General features: G+C 41.4%; 2 protein-coding genes across 4 annotated transcripts; both read left to right on the top strand.

The window, feature by feature from the left end:
- The first annotated feature begins 2,419 nt into the window (after positions 1-2,419).
- Positions 2,420-7,838, top strand: LOC120054677. The gene is made up of 5 exons (XM_039002209.1): positions 2,420-2,900; positions 3,880-3,976; positions 6,352-6,505; positions 6,669-6,790; positions 7,012-7,838. Coding segments are annotated over exons 1-5 (699 nt in total). The 5' UTR covers positions 2,420-2,576; the 3' UTR covers positions 7,014-7,838.
- Positions 7,839-8,749: 911 nt separating this feature from the next.
- Positions 8,750-18,046, top strand: LOC120054676 (PWWP domain-containing DNA repair factor 3B-like). Of its 3 annotated transcripts, XM_039002206.1 has the most exons (16): positions 8,751-9,666; positions 10,024-10,103; positions 10,313-10,383; positions 10,485-10,555; positions 11,445-11,653; positions 12,201-12,282; positions 13,996-14,142; positions 14,266-14,336; positions 14,417-14,496; positions 14,807-14,867; positions 15,787-15,862; positions 16,034-16,084; positions 16,423-16,673; positions 16,772-16,972; positions 17,210-17,298; positions 17,398-18,046. In XM_039002206.1, the coding sequence occupies exons 2-16, from the start codon at positions 10,047-10,049 to the stop codon at positions 17,468-17,470; spliced, it is 1,590 nt and encodes a 529-aa protein (XP_038858134.1). In that variant the 5' UTR covers positions 8,751-9,666; positions 10,024-10,046; the 3' UTR covers positions 17,471-18,046. The 3 variants fall into 3 exon arrangements, with proteins under 3 accessions (XP_038858135.1, XP_038858134.1, XP_038858136.1); XM_039002207.1 differs by having other exon boundaries at positions 8,750-10,103; positions 14,065-14,142; XM_039002208.1 differs by lacking the exons at positions 14,266-14,336; positions 14,807-14,867 and having other exon boundaries at positions 8,752-10,103.
- Positions 18,047-18,644: the final 598 nt, after the last annotated feature.

The following is an 18,644-nucleotide window of genomic DNA, read 5'->3' as shown; positions in this document are numbered from 1 at the left end:
GATCAGGGTGTGACAGAAAGCCAGTTTCATCCTAGTAATTGATGTTTTTTGCGACTGCACTTGAAGAAACTTTTTCCCCATTGACTGACTGTATTAAAATGACTGTATGACATGTATTAAAGTAATGATGGACTGTCATTTTTCTTTCCTTATTTGAGCTGTTCTTGCCATAATATGGACTTGGTCTTTTACCAAATAGGGCTATCACCCCTAACTTGTCACAACACAAATGATTGGCTCAAACGCATTAAGAAGGAAAGAAATTCAACAAATTAACTTTTAACAAGGCACACCTGTTAATTGAAATGAATTCCAGGTGCAACCATTTGAAGCTGGTTGAGAGAATGCCAAGAGTGTGCAAAGCTGTCATCAAGGCAAATGGTGGCTACTTTGAAGAATCTCAAATATATTTTGATTTGTTTAACACTTTGTTGGTTACTACATGATTCCATGTGTTTTTTCATAGTTTTGATGTCTTCACTATTATTCTACAATGTAGAAAATAGTAAAAATAAAGAAAGACCCTTGAATGAGTTGGTGGGTCCAAACCTTTGACTAGTACTGTATATGCCATTGCCTCAACTTACAAGGCACATTCTTGTTTGATAAGTTGAAAATATTCCACCTGAATTCTAGAACATTTCAGGAACAATTTCTAAGAACATGCTTGAAACCTGTTTCCTTAATTTGTACCAATACCTAAATACTTCTAATTTTTGAAGGTATTTTGCGTTTCACTCAACTTACTACTGGAACCGTGCCAGTTCCTGAAGTGTTGTAATATACTATATACATGTGGTGTACAAAACATTAGGAACACCTCTTTCCATGAAATAGCCTGACTAGGAGAAAGCTATGCTCCCATTCAATTAGTGTAGATGAAGGGGAGGTGACAGGTTAAAGAAGGAGTATTAAACATTGAGACAATTGAGACATGGATTGTCTATGTGTGCCATTCAGAGGGTGAATGGGCAAGACAAAAGATTTGTGCCTTTGAACTGCAATGCTGCTTGGTTTTTCACTCTCCCGTGTGTATCAAGAATGGTCCACCACCCAAAGGACATCCAGCCAACTTGACACAACTGTGGGAAGCATTGGAGTCAACATGGCCAGCATCTCTGTGGAATGCTTTCGACACCTTGTAGAGTCCCTGCCCTGACAAATTAAGGCTGTTCTGAGGGCAAAAGGGAGAGGGGGTGCAAATAAATATTAGGAAGGTGATCCTAATGTTTTGTTCACTCAGTATCCAACCAATAGCCATCTCATTTCCACATCCTCTTAATTTTCCTTACCATTTTTGGATGTTTTGGCAAAGAGGTACATGAGGACAAAGAGTGAGGAAGTTGTGCTTTCCAGGCCCTTTTTTTTATTTTTTATTGTCACATAGGAGGGTAGCTGAAAAAGCAAAGTGAGTCATTCCTTTCTCAGACTACTGTGGAATGTTTCATCTGGAACTTGGGTGGGTATTTGATCAGAGGAATTCAATATAATGAAATCAAACATGCATGACAAAGGCATAACATTGGTGTCAGTTTAGATTGTGACAGAGGAAAATAATACATACAACCAAAATGCATCCAACTACATCATTATCTATTACGGGTATACAGATTACATACTCAAACAGGAGCAGAGTTCAGTTTTATGTCGTAATTTGTTGAAGAAGGGGGCAGACAGCACCTTTTTTCCCCTAGTCTATCTAGAACCTAAAATGGTTATTCGGCTGTCCCCATAGGAGAACCCTTTTTGACTCCAGGTAGAACTCTTTAAGGTTCCATGTAGGAGGGTTCTTTGTGGAAACAAAAAGGGTTCTCTCTGGAACCAAAAAGGGTTATCCTAAATCCTTTTTTCTAAGAGCATAGTAACTGGGTTGCCTGAGTTGTTTGGGGTGTGTCTGTGTGCCATGGATTCTCTTAGGGCCCTGCTGGAATGAGCTCAGGAAACACTGAGTCGCTGCCTCAGCCACTGCACTCAGGCTCTTGTGAAAGTGTTTAAAATAAGACATAGCTGAAGAACCAAAACAGGCTGTGTGACTGAACTCTCCACGCGAAGCTGCGTTCAAGGCCAGCTCTATGTGGAGTTGGGAGTCCTGCCAGGTTTCTCTCTGCGACTGAGAAATGGAAACAGAAACACACACACACCCTTTCAGGGAAAAACACAGCTTTTCACCAGGCACTTTAGAGTTTTTGCTTTCATTTTCCCCTCATAGTGTTCCTTGCAGCCGACGCAGTGTGTGTGAGAACAGCTCATATCTCCTGTCTCAGTCTCTCGTGTCTAATGCTGTGATTTCCTTTTTAATTACTGCCCCCCCCCCCCCTAACAGGGCACGAAGGGAACAGAGTGGGAGGAAAGGGAGGGTGACAGTGGGGGGAGAGCCAGGGCCACACCCCTTTCCTGTCCAGCAGAGGCAGAGTTTTAGGGGAAGTCCATCCTTTAGACAGACTCAGTCAGTTACTCACTCTGAGAGGAACCTCCTGCCTCTTTACTAAGACTCCTGTCCTGCGGGAGGTAACACTCCGGATCAACTTTTTCCAATCATCATCATCAGCACCACCACCACAGCCTTCTTGTCCACCATGGCCAGCTCCAAGTCATCCCAGACCACCCGCAACATTGTGATCGCCTGCCTGGCCCTGTGGTCGGTAATCTCCCTCATTATCATTGTGGTGTGGGCCACCTCTCCGGACATGAAGAGTGCCAGCCAGTGCCGAGCTGAACTACAGACCCTGACGGAGAAGCACGAGGGGGCCAGGGTGGTGTACGCCAAGAACAAGGCAGCCCTGGAGGAGATGGTGGAGGAGGGCCACGCCAACCAGACCCGGCAGCTCAGGGAGACAGAGAGGCTCCTGGAGCGCCTGGGCCAGACCAACATGTCCCTGGATGACTGTCGGCAGGAAAACGTGAGTGTTTGCATTGCCTCGCTTTGCTTTCCCTCCCCTCCTCTCCCACTCTCCTCTCTGGTTCCCGCAGGCCTGAGGTTACAACTGACTTGCTCAATCCCTCAAGCTGCAACAGTTATCATCTGCCTCTCTCCTTCTACCCTCTCCGTTGTACCTGATGCCCTTATACATTGTGTCATTTTAGATTGATTTGATTTTTAAATTGATCGGACATCCAAACCTAATCTAAACGGGCATGGCTATGATTTCATGTTTTTTTTTTTTATACCATTTCCATTTGACTGTTTATAACAGTTTTAGTGAAAACACGTTAATGTATCATGCCAAATGATTACTTGTGAAAATAAATGGCAGACCGAAAATCCACATTAGGCCTTTACATAACAACCAGAGGCACAATGGACAGACAGTATCCATTTAATGTGGACAGTTATGCAAATACTCTGCAAATGCAGCAATCAAAATATTAAAAGCAGCTAGTCCTTCCCAGGGAGTGGGTGGGAGGTCAAGATCAACCCTTCCTGGAAGAAGAGGGAAAGCAGAAATAGGGCACACCATGTCTGTGTCTGAAATGGCACCCTATTCCCTATATAGTGCTCTACTTTTGACAAGAAGTGTGTAGGGAAAATGCTGCCATTTCGGCAGCAGTCCATGTTCTTTAAGCACAAAGGTCATAATCTTTCACCGTTGTCTTTCATGAGATCATTATTTCCACCTCTTTTCTTCGTAGATACTGTATTAGAGTACATGTGTTCATTGGTGTTGTTTCATATAAAAACGCTGGATGAAAGGAATGTTTTCAGAGGCTGTTCTCATAGCCAAATCTGGTTCTGTCACAAGCCTGCTTTCACTCAACATTTCAAATATGTGATAGGAGAGACTCCTTGGGATGACTGTGCCAATGTTCACAGAAGTTGTATTAACTAGTTCTGGAAATTCCTGAGGAGTTACTCAATGCCCACCACTGTCTTTTTTGCAGGTTATTTTGGGTGGAAACATTACAGTCCTGGAAAAAGAAATCGAGATGCATAAAGAAATCGAGGCAAACCTCACTTCAGAAATCATGCTAAACCAAGGTAGGAAAATTGATGTCACGGTGGGAGGGTATGGGATTCTTGCCTCTGGTATTGGCTACCATGAAAGGAGCACTTTCTCAGCCACGTTATTCTTAGCAGCATTTTCCCCTGTAACCATAGAAACCACCCTAGCTACGGTAAATAAATACACATGATTGGTTGGATATTGCTCCTTCAAAAATGAGTTTACATCATCTGAGGCTGTGATTACAAACGTTCGAAACGGATAACAAATTAGGATTTAAGTGCAAGTTCTAGCAGAGTGAATGTCTTCAGTAGCCATCCCATCTGTTAACCGTTCTTTAAAAGCTGTCACACAGGCTACTTCTACAGTGCCATTAAAAAGTATTCATACTCCTTGACTTATTCCACATTTTGTTGTGTTACAGCCTGAATTTAAAATTGATTACATAGATTATCTCTCCCCCCCATCTACACACAATACCCCATAATGACAAAGTGAAAACATGATTTTAGAAATGTCTGCAAATGTATTAAAAATGAAATACAGAAATATCTCACTTACATAATAAGTATTCACATCCCTGAGTCAGTACATGTTAGAATCACATTTGTGAGTCTTTCTGAGTAAGTCTCTAAGAGCTTTGCACACCTGGATTGTACAATATTTGCACATTATTATTTTTTTAATTCTTCAAGCTCTGTCAAGTTGGTTGTTGATTATTGCTAGACAGCCATTTTCAAGTCTTGCCATAGATTTTCAAGCCGATTTAAGTCATAACTGTAACTAGGCCACTCAGGAACAACAGCCGATGACAAGCATACCCATAACAGGATGCAGCCACCACTATGCTTGAAAATACAGAGAGTGGTACTCAGTAATGTGTTGTATTGGATTTGCCACAAACATAGCACTTTTTAGCAGGACAAAAAGTTAATTACTTTGCCACATGTTTTGCAGTATTACTTTAGTGCCTTGTTGCAAACAGGATGCATGTTTTGGATTTTTTTTTTCCTGTACAGGCTTCCTTCTTCTCACTCTGTCAACTAGGTAAGTATTGTGGAGTAATTACAATGCTGTTGATCCATCCTCAGTTTCTTGTATCACAGCCATTCAACTCTGTAACTGTTTCACAGTCCCCCTTGCCCTCATGGTGAAATCCCTGTTCCTTCCTCTCCAGCAACTGAGTTAGGAAGGACGCCTGTATCTTTGTAGTGACTGGGTGTATTGATACACCATCCAAAGTGTAATTAATAACTTCACCGTGCTCAAAGGGATATTCAATGTCTGCTTTTTAATTTTTTAAACTCATCTACCAATAGGTTCCTTTCTTTACGAGGCGTTGGAAAACCTCCCTAGTCTTTGTGGTTGAATATGTGTTTGAAATGCACTGCTCGACTGAGGGACATGACAAATAATTGTATGTGTGGGGTACAGAGACAAGGTAGTCATTTATAAATCATGTCAAACACTATTATTGCACACAGAGTGATGTGACTTGTTAAGCACATTTTTACTCCTGAACGTATTTAGGCTTGCCATAACAAAGGGGTTGAATAATTATTGACTCAAGACATTTCAGCTTTGAATTTTTAATTAGTAAAAATTTCAGAAAACATAATTCCACTTTGACATTATAGGGTAATGCGTGTAGGGCAGTGACAAAAACATCTCAATTGAATCCATTTTAAATTCAGGCTGTAACACAACAAAACTCAAGGGGTGTGAGCTAACCGCTAAATGCTGAAAACCCTACGGATAAGAAGTGTATTCCAGAGCTAAGTAAGCTGTAACCAAGGGGCTAGTAAATAAATACCGTAGCTGTGACTTTTTTTTTTCACAGTAGATTTCCTGACTTTGAACAACAGAAGGAAATTCTAAGTTCCTGAGTAAAGGCGATATGAAAATGACACATTGTGTGAAAGGGGAGATGCCTGTTCTGATAAATATCTGGCACCCCGCCTTCAACAGGGTATTAATGAGAAATACGTTTACAACATTTTAGCTGCCTAGGAGAGCCCTGTCAAACAGCATAGCTAGCATCTATTGCTGCATTCTTGCCTACATTGGAAAATTTGAAAAACATAGCTAATGTGAGTGAAACCCCTTTGCTGCCAGACAATTCCCAAAATAGTTAAGAGACGTCATGGAGTCATGTACAGTACACCACTCATACTGATAAGCAATCCTAGGGCCAGACATGACCTTATAAGTTAATAAGGCATTATGTGAACTAGGGATGTCCTATTTTTGTCTATCAAAAAAGAAATCGAAAACTGCCTTAACTACACAAAGTATGCCTTAGTATTAAATGTCACTGTCATTGAACTTCAAAACTTATTGTTGTAAACACAGATTACATGTTTTATTTCTGTCACTCAATGTTCTGATTTAGGCCTTATTATGATTTCAGAGCACATCGAATTACTTCAGGAGAACTTGACACAGGCCTCTCACAAGTGGGCGTCCTGTGTGGCTTTGCATTCAGCTGCTGAGAGCCAGCGGATAGCAGCCGAGAGCCAGACCAAGGCCTGCGAGTCCAGCAAGCTGTATTTACAGAAGCAGCTGTAAGTATCAATCCAGTGACACTGAGCTGGTATAGATTTACACTGAGCTGGTATGAATTTACACCTTCAGATTGACTACTGTTATGAATCAGCTAAATAAGCCTGGCTGGTTTACCTTTTATGAGTGTTGATATTGTTTCTTGAACCATGGTTATATTTACAGGCAGAAGTGCAAAAGGGACAGCGGCCATGCCTCCGAGCTTTTGGATGACGGAGTTGCCGCACCCCAGACTAGCATTCTTGCCTTGGCCGTGGTCCTCTGCGTCAGTCTGCAATTGATAACATGTGAGTGTAATAGCACAGGGTGCTAACTAAGCATCATTATTCAATGCCATGGAGGCTTATAAGCAGTGGCTATGTTAGCAGTGTGGAAAATAAATCAAAGATCATAACAAGCATATAATAAATCGTAGTTTGTTTGAGTCGATATTCATAGACACTGTCTGCAACTGTCTATAATCCATATCTCAATGTGATAAAATATTTGAATTACACATGGTTTCCAGGAACATAATGCATAGCCAGTGGGGTCAGCGAAGACGATTCAAGGGGAACACTGTTCTCCAGGACAATAGGAGGGACCTGGACTTGATATTATATGGATATCACTGCTGTACATCTTTTACTGTTAGGAAACTAATTGGGGAAACGGTCAATGATCATAGTTTTTTGTTTATTTTTCAATTATATTTTAAGAATTGTTAAACAAAAATGGTAAAACTTAGTCATGGACAAAAGGGTTATACTTATTTGTTGCTTTTGTATGGTTTTCAGCTGCATTTACCACTCTCACATTTATATATGTTGGCTTATTTTATTGTTGAACCGTACCCTTACCTAGGCTATAATTGAATTGAATACTTAGGGTTGTTGCCCATGTTTTGGGATATTTCAAGAAGGCACACTTTCGTTTAGGTTAAAGGTCTCTGTATTTATTTGTGTGTAAATGTTTGAATGTACTTTATAAGTACTGTCTGGTCGTCTCTTGTTTTGTCCTGTTTTGACTTCTCCCCCCCCCCCCCCCCCCTCAATTTTTTTATTCTTACCCTACTAGTTCTTTCCTACTTTTTGGTTGTAGTTTACCTTCTTCCCTATAATAAACAGTTTTATGTACATGGGATGGTGGGATGGGGAGGGTTAAGAGGTGGAGGAGTTGCGCGACGGGAGTGGGTATAAAGAAGACACTAGATAGATAATATTTTGTGCCTGGTGTACTGGTTTTTATATATTTCATATATGATTAATTTGCACCATGTTTTAAATTACAAACAAAAATTGTCCTGGAGGGGGAATTCATAAAATAAAGTGTGTCCAATTATTTTGGAGCTGGCCATTCATTTGTCAGTTTAATTTCTATTCTCTTCTACCAATATTTTAAATGGGAAAAATAAGAACAGGTTGAGAGTTGTTGTTGAGAAGAACATTCATAATACAACAACGACCTGTTGAATGTAGTGGAAAGGAGAGGGGTTCACAGTGAGCTGGGAATGATAATGTGAGGAGCCAAGCCTAGGTTGGGAATTTGGCCATGACACCGGAATGAACCTTCACTGGCTACATGTACTAGAGATGATCTGCGATGACTGTTCACCATGGCCAGAATAATGCATTTGGGCCACCTCCCTCCAAGGGACCACCAACCCCCCCAAAAACAACAACAAAATTGTCAGGAAAAAATGCAGTTTTATAATGCTATTCTACACATTTTGTCATGAGGCTGAGAGCAAATTTTGACGTTTTAAAGCAAATGTCCTGTAATTCTACACATTTTGGGTTGGGCCAGAGCCAGAAAACATGTGGGCAAAGCGACGTGTAGAACATTTGTCATTGGCTTTGATTCTCTGATTGGTTAGAGATGATCCAATCGCTGTTGACTTTGTTTTGTACAACATCCCTCATTTTGACTTCACCACAAACAACTTCAAAGATGGCAGTCTCAGACTGAAGTATGTAGCGAACATAGAGCAGCGGAAGAATTCAGTTTGAGTAGTTAGGCGAATTAATTTACACCTTCGATTGACTATTGTTATGAATTAGCTAAACACACATTTTGCCATGAGGCTGAGAGAAATATTTGCTGTTTTAAAGCAAATTTCCTGCAATTCTCCACATTTTGCCATTGCTTATGACGTGTTCATATGCTATCACGGGGGCCCCCCAACCAAAGGGTGACGGCACCCTTTGCAGGACACTGTCCCTATCATCACTGCCCTGGCGTGCGACCATATAAATTACTGGTCTAGGGCTTTGGAATGTCCTGTATCAGAGCAAGGAGTGCCCCCTACAGGCCCTCACACAAGGGCGTCTGGTAGCAGCCGGAGGCTTACTGGACAGATGCATCGACAAGTGTATGCTAATGCAGGCTTGCCTTACAGCGCACACTTTGTTGAAATAACACCTCTCTCGCTAAACATGCAGCCTGGAAATATTATATTAGCCTCACAGTCTGTGATTGTGGTGGCAATAGTTAAACTAGGTTGTGACTAGATTGGCTACAGCTACGGACGGAAGTGATGCATAAATAGCCGAAATTTAAAATGTTTAGTTGTTTCTGAGTGATTTTTTGCATTTTAACTAACCCTAACCCTAACCCTTTTCCTAACCGTGACCTAATTGTCCTAACCTGCTGTGCCATTTATGCTAACCTGCTGTGTAGGGTGGCACGAAGCCTAGCGGTTTAGAGCGTTGGGCCAGTAACTGAAAGGTCGCCTGAATGGACTAGGGTGAAAAATGTTCCCATGAGCAAGGCACTTAGCCCTAATTGCTCCAGTAAATCACTCTGGATAAGAATGTCTGCTAAAATGTAAACGTGTAAATTGTCCGAACCTGCTACGAAAAGTAAATTCTGTATACGCCATGTAATTGTTATCGTATAACATTTTGATTAACACACTGTACCTACGCGTAGCCTGCCCCTTCCCCAATTCAAATCTGCTTGCGTGCTTGCGTATGACGCGGCTGGCCACGAGACGAGAGTTGAATATGGGGGGACTTTATGTTATGCATGTGGTAAAGTTTCATTCGGAGCTATCACTGATAGTAGCTAGCTAACGTTACTGCTGTAGCAACTAGCTACAGTACTCTTCTAATTTCTACCAAATTGTAGCCTAGCTGGTGTGGTGACTGAATAAACTAATTCTTGTCACACCTCAATCAACTGAGTGAGTAACATATACTGCAAAATCTATTTGCGTGGTATGTCAGGGGATATTCATTGTTTTTTGTTGCTCATAATGACGACTACAGTAGTTGGCTGGCCCACTGCAAATGCGAAAGTGGTTAGGATTTGTTTTGATACGAAGGAACAGTAAACCCATCAACTACAGTTACTTAAGGAACATTTAGGAAATAGTAACAGGACTTTGTTTTTTTTGTTTGAGCTATCAAATATCAGCCATGCCTGCCAGTAATCTTTTTGAAACGTTATAGCTAGACGATAGCCTCACAGCCATAGTAATAAGAATGATAATATTCATTCTTAATTCTATGCTCACCACATTGAGATTGTCGCCCTGCAGATTCTGGCTAGCTAGCTAGTTACATGGAAGCATCTGAATATCTCCTATGCAAGTGGAAAGGCCACCACTGGCCAGCTAAGGTAAGACAAATACATTACTAGGCTAACATCCTTTGGATACGTGCACATACACAAAGGACCACATATCCCTGTCAGTATCAGATGGAATTGTAAACACGTGGAATCTGTACACATGTTCTCAAAAGCTCTCTCTAGTACAGTATTTTGGAGGGAAGGGGTGCAGTATTTGGCATCCGTTTCACATGCAGCTATTGTTTCACTTGTACAAGGTTTTGAGAAGGGTGTGCAATTCCAAGAGGAAGAAGGATATGGAAGTGGAAATGTTGGGAGAAGGTCACAGGTAGGCCCCTCTTGTTATTGACAAACTCAGCACTCTTCTCTCGCTCTGACATGGATACATTCATCAATAACCATTAGAGGAGTGTGTATTTTGTTTTGCAGAGTGTGGGTGCAGCAGAAGGAAACGCAAGCCCTGACCCAAGAATGCATCGAGAGCATCTCTGGACATCTGAGTAAGTCCCACAACACTTCTCTGTCAACATACAGTACCTTCATTTATTAACCAGTGCCAGTCAATTTTTCCTCCTAACCACAAGTTATCTTATGTCACATGACTAGAGGCATAGGAAGTGGCTCTGTTCGTGTACAATGAGCCTCATTTCCTTTTCAGATATGCAGAGTTTGACACCTTTATACTGTCCAACTTCATCTCCCATATCACCTACAAGCCATCTGAAGCAGGGAGTCTTTCCTTGTAGCTGCCTAGGCCTTTGTGTGTTGGTGTTTCTCTAGTCAACATTCGGTTCCACTTCAATTTGTCCCGTTGAGATGATAAACATTTTGTCATTATAAACCTGGCTCACTTTCAGCAGTTGTCAAAACATTTACATAATTTAATTCCGATACCATTTCAGATTAGGGAGTGACTTCCCATAAGTAGGCCCTTGAGTTAGTGAGTACTTGTTGAACAAAGTGTTGTACAGTTGAGTGGAATCCACATTTGCATACTCGATATGTTACTCAACTGCCATATTTGGTGATACTGATGCAAAAGCAGATTTCTTGATTTTGCAAAACAATAAAGACCTGACCAGTTATAGTGAAATTATTTAATTTGTCACGCAGCCTAGTTATTTGGCATGATTGATAATCTAGTGTAAAGGGCAGATATTTTGGACATCATGGGATCAGATAAGAGTAAAGATGCTAACATAGACAGTAGACCTACATGTTCAAATGAGATTATACATGTCTACTACAATGCCTTGTTTGCTATTATGTGATCGTTGGTTACAATATGATCATGTGTGCTTGCATACAATGTCACTTAGATCTCCCACATCACTCTTATCCCAAACTCGTGAAGACTGAACAACAATAGTATCTTTCATCCTCGCGCAGGTGATCATGCTTACAAAAGGAGGGACCCAATAAGAGAATTGAAATACCGGAGAGCACTGCGCTTGGCATTGGATATGTTCCCCTCAGGAGAGACGAGCAGCACTCTGGTGTTAGGAGACCCCAGAACATCCGAAAAGGGAAGAGACCAACAGTTGCCATCGGCGCCTGAAGAGCAAGAAACGAGAGCAAGACGCGTCATCCGAGCAAATGTGAGGCCAAGTGATACAGAAGCAGACCAGGAAAGCACAAAACTTAGAGACAGTAGTAGATACTGAAGTGCGCTCAAACGAGGTCCTCACAAGGCCGTAAGATTAGAAGGAAGTTTTGCAATAGTCAGAGACGGCGGACCCAGCAAGCCCAGTGGTCCAGCTTGTGGAATTCTAGGAATTTGAGTGAGAATGAGGATACCAGTCCACCAAAGCAGGCCAGACAGAGTCCAACTCTCAATACATCACCAGAGAACACATCAGGCCATTCCAGTCCCAAGTTATGGGATGCCTATGGCTGTGAGACACCTAAGCAAAGGGCAGCCAAGTTCAGACTTATGTATAGGCACGCTGAGACACAGGTACTTCTGCGCTGCAAACTTGACACTAGACACAAATGTCACACAGACAATTTTAATTCATGAGAACTAGTCAGTCACCACTGCAACTGATTTAATGCTTTAACATTGCTCTCCACTACTTTTGATGCCAGTTGAGTTTATAATGCCATCATAACAACCATGTCATGCTGTTGTTTATGTCTCCACAGGAGCCTCAGTCTGAGGAAAACAACGATTGTGCCTCTCAGAAAACAAGTCCGGGTGCAGCTCAAGAGAATGTCACTGTTCACAGTAAGCCAAATAGATTCTAAGTGCATACAGAGCATTCGGAAAGTATTCAGACCCCTTGACTTTTGGCGCCGGAGGGGATAGCTGCCGTTTTACGGGCTCCTAACCACCTGTGGTATTTTGTTTTTTTTGCATTGTTTGTAACTTATTTTGTTCATAATGTTGGTGCTACCGTCTCTTACTCGGTAACGGTACCCCCTGTATATAGCCTCGTTAGTTATTTTATTGTTAATTTAGTAAATATTTTCTTAACTCTATTTCTTGAAGTGCATTGTTGTTTAAGGGCTTGTAAGTAAGCATTTCACGTTAAGGTCTACTCTCAGACTATGAGAAAGAAGATTCTCTGGTTTGATGAAACCAAGATTGAACTCTTTGGCCTGAATGCCAAGCATCACGTCTGGAGGAAAACTGGCACCATCCCTACGGTGAAGAATGGTGGTGGAAGCATCATGCTGTGGGGATGTATTTTCAGTGGCAGTGACTGGGAGACTAGTCAGGCTCAAAGGAAAGATGGATGGAGCAAAGTACCGAGATCCTTGATGAAAACCTGCTCCAGAGCGCTCAGGACTTCAGACTGGGACGAAGGGTCACCTTCCAACAAGACAACGACCCTAAGCACACAGCCAAGACAATGCAGGAGTGGCTTCGGGACAAGTCTCAATGTGAGTGGCCCAGCCAGAGCCCAGACTTGAACCTGATCAAACATCTCTGGAGAGACCTTAAAATAGCCTCAAACCGACGCTCCCCATCCAACCCGACAGAGCTTGAGAGGATCTGCAGCGAAGAATGAAAGAAAGTCCCCAAATACAGGCGTGCCAAGCTTCTGGAGTCATACAAAGTACTGGGTAAAGGGTCTGAATAATTATGTAAATGTGATCTGTTTTTTATATTTGTTTAATTTGTAAAAATGTCAAAACCTGTTTTTGCTTTGGCATTATGGGGTGTTGTGTGTAGATTGATGAGGGGAAAACACTATTTAATACATTTTAGAATAAGGCTGTAACGTAACAAAATGTGTAACAAATTTTATTTGTCCCATGCGCCGAATACAACAGGTGTAGGCGCATGGGACAAATAAAATTTGTTACACATTTTGTTACGTTACAGCCTTATTCTAAAATGTGTTCTTGGGGACCTTCAATGCTGCAATTATTTTTTGGTACCCTTTCCCAGATCTGTGCCTCGATAATCCTGTCTCAGAGCTCTACGGACAATTCCTTCGACATCATGGCTTGGTTTTTGCTCTGACATGCACTGTCAACTGTGGGACCTTATATATAGACAGGTGTGTGCCAAATCCTGTTCAATCAATTACATTTACCACAGGGGGACTCCAATCACATTGTAGAAACATCTCAAGGAGGATCAATGGAAACAGGATGCACCTGAGCTCAATTTCGAGTCATAGCAAAGGTTCTGAATACTTATGTAAATAAGTTTAAAAACATTTTTTTATACATTTGCTACAATTTCTAAAAACCTGTTTTCACTTTGTCATTATGGGGTATTGTGTGTAAATGAATGAGGGAAAAAATGTATTTGATCCATTTTAGAATAAGCCTGTTAATGTAACAAAATGTGGGAAAAGTCGAGGGGTCTGAATAATTTCCGAATGTACTGTATGCCATTCAATGTAAGCAGGAACACTTGAATATTCCATTTGAAGATTGTAGATTGTAAAAAGTTGGTACGTGTGAAATTTGTGTCACTGCATAGGTGTGGCCGATGTGTCAAGTGATTTTAGCCTTACTCCACCTTCTTCATCCCCACTGCAACCGTTCCAAGTGTCCTTCGACGAACAGAAGGACAGTAGTCTGGAGGACGAGGAGGATGATGACCTACCCAGTTTCACTTCACCGACGAGTAAGCAAGTTTTACACTGCTCTCTAAACTGCATGTCTCACATGAAGTTTATATGATATTGTTTCATTGGTTTACTGTGTTATGAAAGATTGGATGCTTTTCTTTTTGTGCCCCCCCCCCCAGAAACCCTATCCATCACAAAGGGAGCTTGTGTCTGGTGTAAATATCGACGTTGCCCCTTCTGGCCTGCTATGGTAATTTTCATTAGTGATTTGGAATGGGACTGGACTTACACTTGCATGTATGACATGTTTGCTTCTCATTTCATCGTCAGGTCATGTATGTTTCCCGCAAAGAGAAGAAAGCCAGCGTCGTGTTCATCAACACATTTCTTTTCACACAGAAGAGGAAGGGGTGAGCATCTTCAGTAATACTAATAATGATTGTAGATATGAAAGTGTAGATGTTTTTAGACATCATTTATGCTGGGAAGCTGTTTTCATTTGCTGTTATTAGCTGTAACCAATGATCTCTATGTAAACAAGACAAATATGTATGTTTATGGCTGTAACCTGAAGGAATTTGGTCTTTACGAAAGAATGCAGGAAGGAAACATGAATCATTCGCATAGTTCTGCCCTACTGTGGCTCCAAGGTAAGTCACATATTTATTTAGTGACACGACTTTGAAGGATGAATAAACATTTTATTTTACCCTTCTTTAGTGTCAAGGTCTCCTTAAAGAATATCAAGCCCTTTGACTGTGAGGAGTCAAATGAGTTGGTGGTGAGATTTTGCTTTACTTGCACTTAAAGTATATGATAAATATTATGTCATTAATGTGCCATGGTTGACTTCCAAATATTGACATGTAGATCCAGTTTTCTATTCAACCTTTTTATGCAAGTGAAGTACATGTTAGGTAAAAATGCCACGACAGATCTGATAGAAGCATCAAACGTTCCAAATGTCGACAAAATCAAACATGCTAGACAAGGTGATATTTTCATGTCTGTAAATTGTATTATGCGAGAAATATTGAGATGATAACCATCATATCGAAGTAAACGTGGAGTCATGCGATGACGGGTTGTCCTTCCACTATGACTCGGGAAAGCATGCAGTTTATTAGGCTACAGACAAAATAAGTCACAGGGTGGTGACAGTGCACCTTGATGAGCTTGATGCTCCTTTCCAATAAATGTTGAGGATCTTATTCTGATGACATGATAATCGATGCTTGTCTGCCGTTTGACAAATACAAATAATATCGCTCTATTGTCCAAAATAATCCCGTGATGTAGGCTATACCCGCACTGTATCTGCGAGCTGTTGGCTAGGGCGCATGTGCCAAGACCAGAGTGGGTACATTCGCTATATAACGCAACATTTTTTGTGACAAAACCATCAGTAGAGTTGAAAATGTGATGGAAACCCAGTTATGTTTATGTGCACTACGTCATCACGCACTGCCTTTTATCCGCAACAAGTCAATTTGATGGAAACGCATCTCTCGTGGGAAAATGCCCATATTGTTTTTCTACAGTTTTTAGATTATTCACATGAAAATTAGTCACCAATTGGATGGAAACCTAGCTATTGAAATTACTATTTTTACTTATTACTTATTTACTTACTGTCTATATGTTACTTCAGTTGATGTATGTATGGAGAATGTGAGGTGAAATGTGGGTATCTCTCACAGGACAAAGCCAAGGAGAAATATGGTACTGCCATCCACTATTGCCTGAAGCTTATTGGGGACTATAGAATTCGCCTTGGTAAGAGAACCTTCAAACATAGGAGGTTAGGATTTGACTCTTTGTCCAATGTCTTCAGTTGGATATGCAGTACACAATGTTTTGTAGCTAGTGTTTCAATCAATTTAAGTTCTAAGCCTGCATATAATTGAATGACCAGTGAATCAAATGTTTATGCATTTGTTCCCCCAGGTTGTGGTTCATTTTCCGGTTCCCTCGTTGAGTATGTTGCTGATGACATCAGTAAGTTTTGAAATGGCCTGTGTTCAAAGTCATTTTTTGTACCTATTTCATTGCTATTTAATGCAAATTCCTAGGTGCAAGCAAGTCCGGTGCTTCCACAGACTGGCAGGAACAACTATCAAAACAAACCATGTGCCAAGGAGGTGATAGTAGAATGAGGATATGGAGAAACGTTTCTTGACAGGAACCTGCCTACTCTGGTTGATAACAATTGGGCATTCTTCTCTATGAACCATTGTGAAAGTTTAACACTTTTGTTTAACATTGTCAGATTTTCACTGTATAATAATTATTGCCAATTCCAATGTATTACTCCTTTTTGTGCTCCTGCCCTCCAGGCATCCCTATGAGAAAGCTGTACCTTCTCGGCCCGTCTGACAGTTACCTGGCCTCGCCAAGTCAAGACATGGAGGACCAGAGAAGTTACCAGGGGACTCCGGAAGACCATGCGACCACCGAGGGCAGTGACCAGGAGCCACAGGTCTCCAAGAGACTGCTACCTGACCGTGCCAAGGCTGCACGGGACCGGGCCAACGACAAACTACTGCAGTTCATCGTCGATAAAAGAGGCGTGGAAAGGCACTTGCAGGTCAGAGAGTTAGTAAGCTGAGGGAAGAAGAGAGTAAAACATAGCTTATCCCTGGGCAATAGTTAGGCACCTTTTCTTCTCTTTTCTCCATATCATAGGCTATTATCAGCGGTCAGGTGGTGTCCAAGTGGCTGAAGGCCTTCCGCAAGGCCAGTGGTCAAGCAGTGGACCCCTACTTTGAGACGGACCAGCAGGTGGAGCAGGTTTTCACTTACCTCAGGAGCATCATGGAGGACACCTTGCCAAGTCTGCCAGAGTTGGATCAGATCCGCTTCATCCTCGAAGTGCTCTTACCAGAGGTGACTCAATGTCTTGAGTGTTGTTGCAGATTGGTCCTAGATTTGTACATGCACAAATGGCATGACAACAATTGTGAGAGTTAGCTATTACAGTGAAGCGCATTCAAATGCGACCAGGCTAGTGTTCTTGCAGTAGTATGCAAATACAGAACTATATGTAAGTCAAATGTGTTTTTGTATCCTATGCTCTCCAACTGTCCTTTCTTTTATTCCATCTCACAAGTTTGATATTTTCAGGCTGTCATTCATGGAATCTCGGAGGTCGAAAACATATCCCTGGTTAAGGCCGAAGAGAAATACTCACAAGGGCCTGGCATCAGTAATAGGTGAGAGGTTGACTCTGTATTTGTCTGTTATTTTTTGTGATTTCATGGACTGTAGCTTGTTTTTATTTTGCTGATAGTATTTCCCTTTAATCATTTCAGAGAGCGAGAGGAGTTTGACCTTATGATTGTGCAGCAGATGAAGAAAAGGCACTGCAGAAAAGATAAAGAATAAGAAGGGTTGTGTGTTCTGTTTCGGGTTTGCATTGGTTAATGCCACTAGTGTTTATATTGTTCATAGGTTATGTGTTTATAGGTTACATACTCTTTTTATTTTTCAATACAATCATTTGTATACTGAACAAAAATATAAACGCAATATGCAACAATTTCAAAGATTTTACTGAGTTACAGTTCCTATAAGCAAATCAGTCAATTGAAATAAATAAATTAGGCCCTAATCTATGGATTTCACATGACTGGGAATACAGATATGTATCTGTTGGCCACAGATACCGTTTATAAAAATGGTAGGGGCGTGGATCAGTATCTAGTGTGACCACCATTTGCCTCAAGCTGCGCGACACATCTTCACAAAGTTGATTAGGCTGTTGATTGTGGTCTGTGGAACTCCTTTTCAATGGCTGTGTGAAGTTGCTGGATATTGGCGGAAACTGGAACACGCTTACACGATCCAGCGCGCCCCAAACATACTCAATTTCTGGTGAGTATGCAGGCCATGGAAGAACTGGGACATTTTCCAGGAATTGTGTACAGATCCTTGCGACATGAGGCCTGTGCATTATTATGCTGAAACATGAGGTGATGGCGGCAGATGAACGGCATGACAATGGGCCTCAGGATCTTGTCACAGTGTGTCTGTGCATTCAAATTGCCATTGATGAAATGCAATTGTGTTCGTTGTCCATAGCTTATGCCTGCCCATACCATAATCCCACCACTACCATGGAACACTCTATTCACAACGTTGGCATCAGCAAACCGCTCACCTACATGACGCCATACACGTGTTCTGCGGTTGTGAGGCAGAGAAATTAACATTAAATTCTCTTATTTCAGCTCATGAAACATGGGACCAAGACTTTACATGTTGCATTTATATGTTTGTGCAGTGTACATTGGTGTAGCTATAACGGTGGTGGTTTGTTTATTTTCCATGGCTCCCCCCCCCCCCCCCCCCTACAATTATTTTCTGGAGCTACAGTGAATGGAATCCACAATTGCATACTCAGTATGTTACTCAACTTCCTGCCATAATTGGTGATAGATGCAAAAGTAGAGCTCTTGAAAAAGAAAAATTCCAATAAATGAAAGTGAAATCAGGTAATTTGTCACGCGGTCTAGTTATTTGGCATGATTGATCATCTTGTGTGATGGGTAGAGATATA

This window comes from Salvelinus namaycush, chromosome 10, assembly GCF_016432855.1.
Source record: "Salvelinus namaycush isolate Seneca chromosome 10, SaNama_1.0, whole genome shotgun sequence".
Classification (NCBI taxonomy): domain Eukaryota; kingdom Metazoa; phylum Chordata; class Actinopteri; order Salmoniformes; family Salmonidae; genus Salvelinus; species Salvelinus namaycush.
Note: the sequence above shows the minus strand (reverse complement) of the source record. Positions and strands in the feature narration are given on the sequence as shown.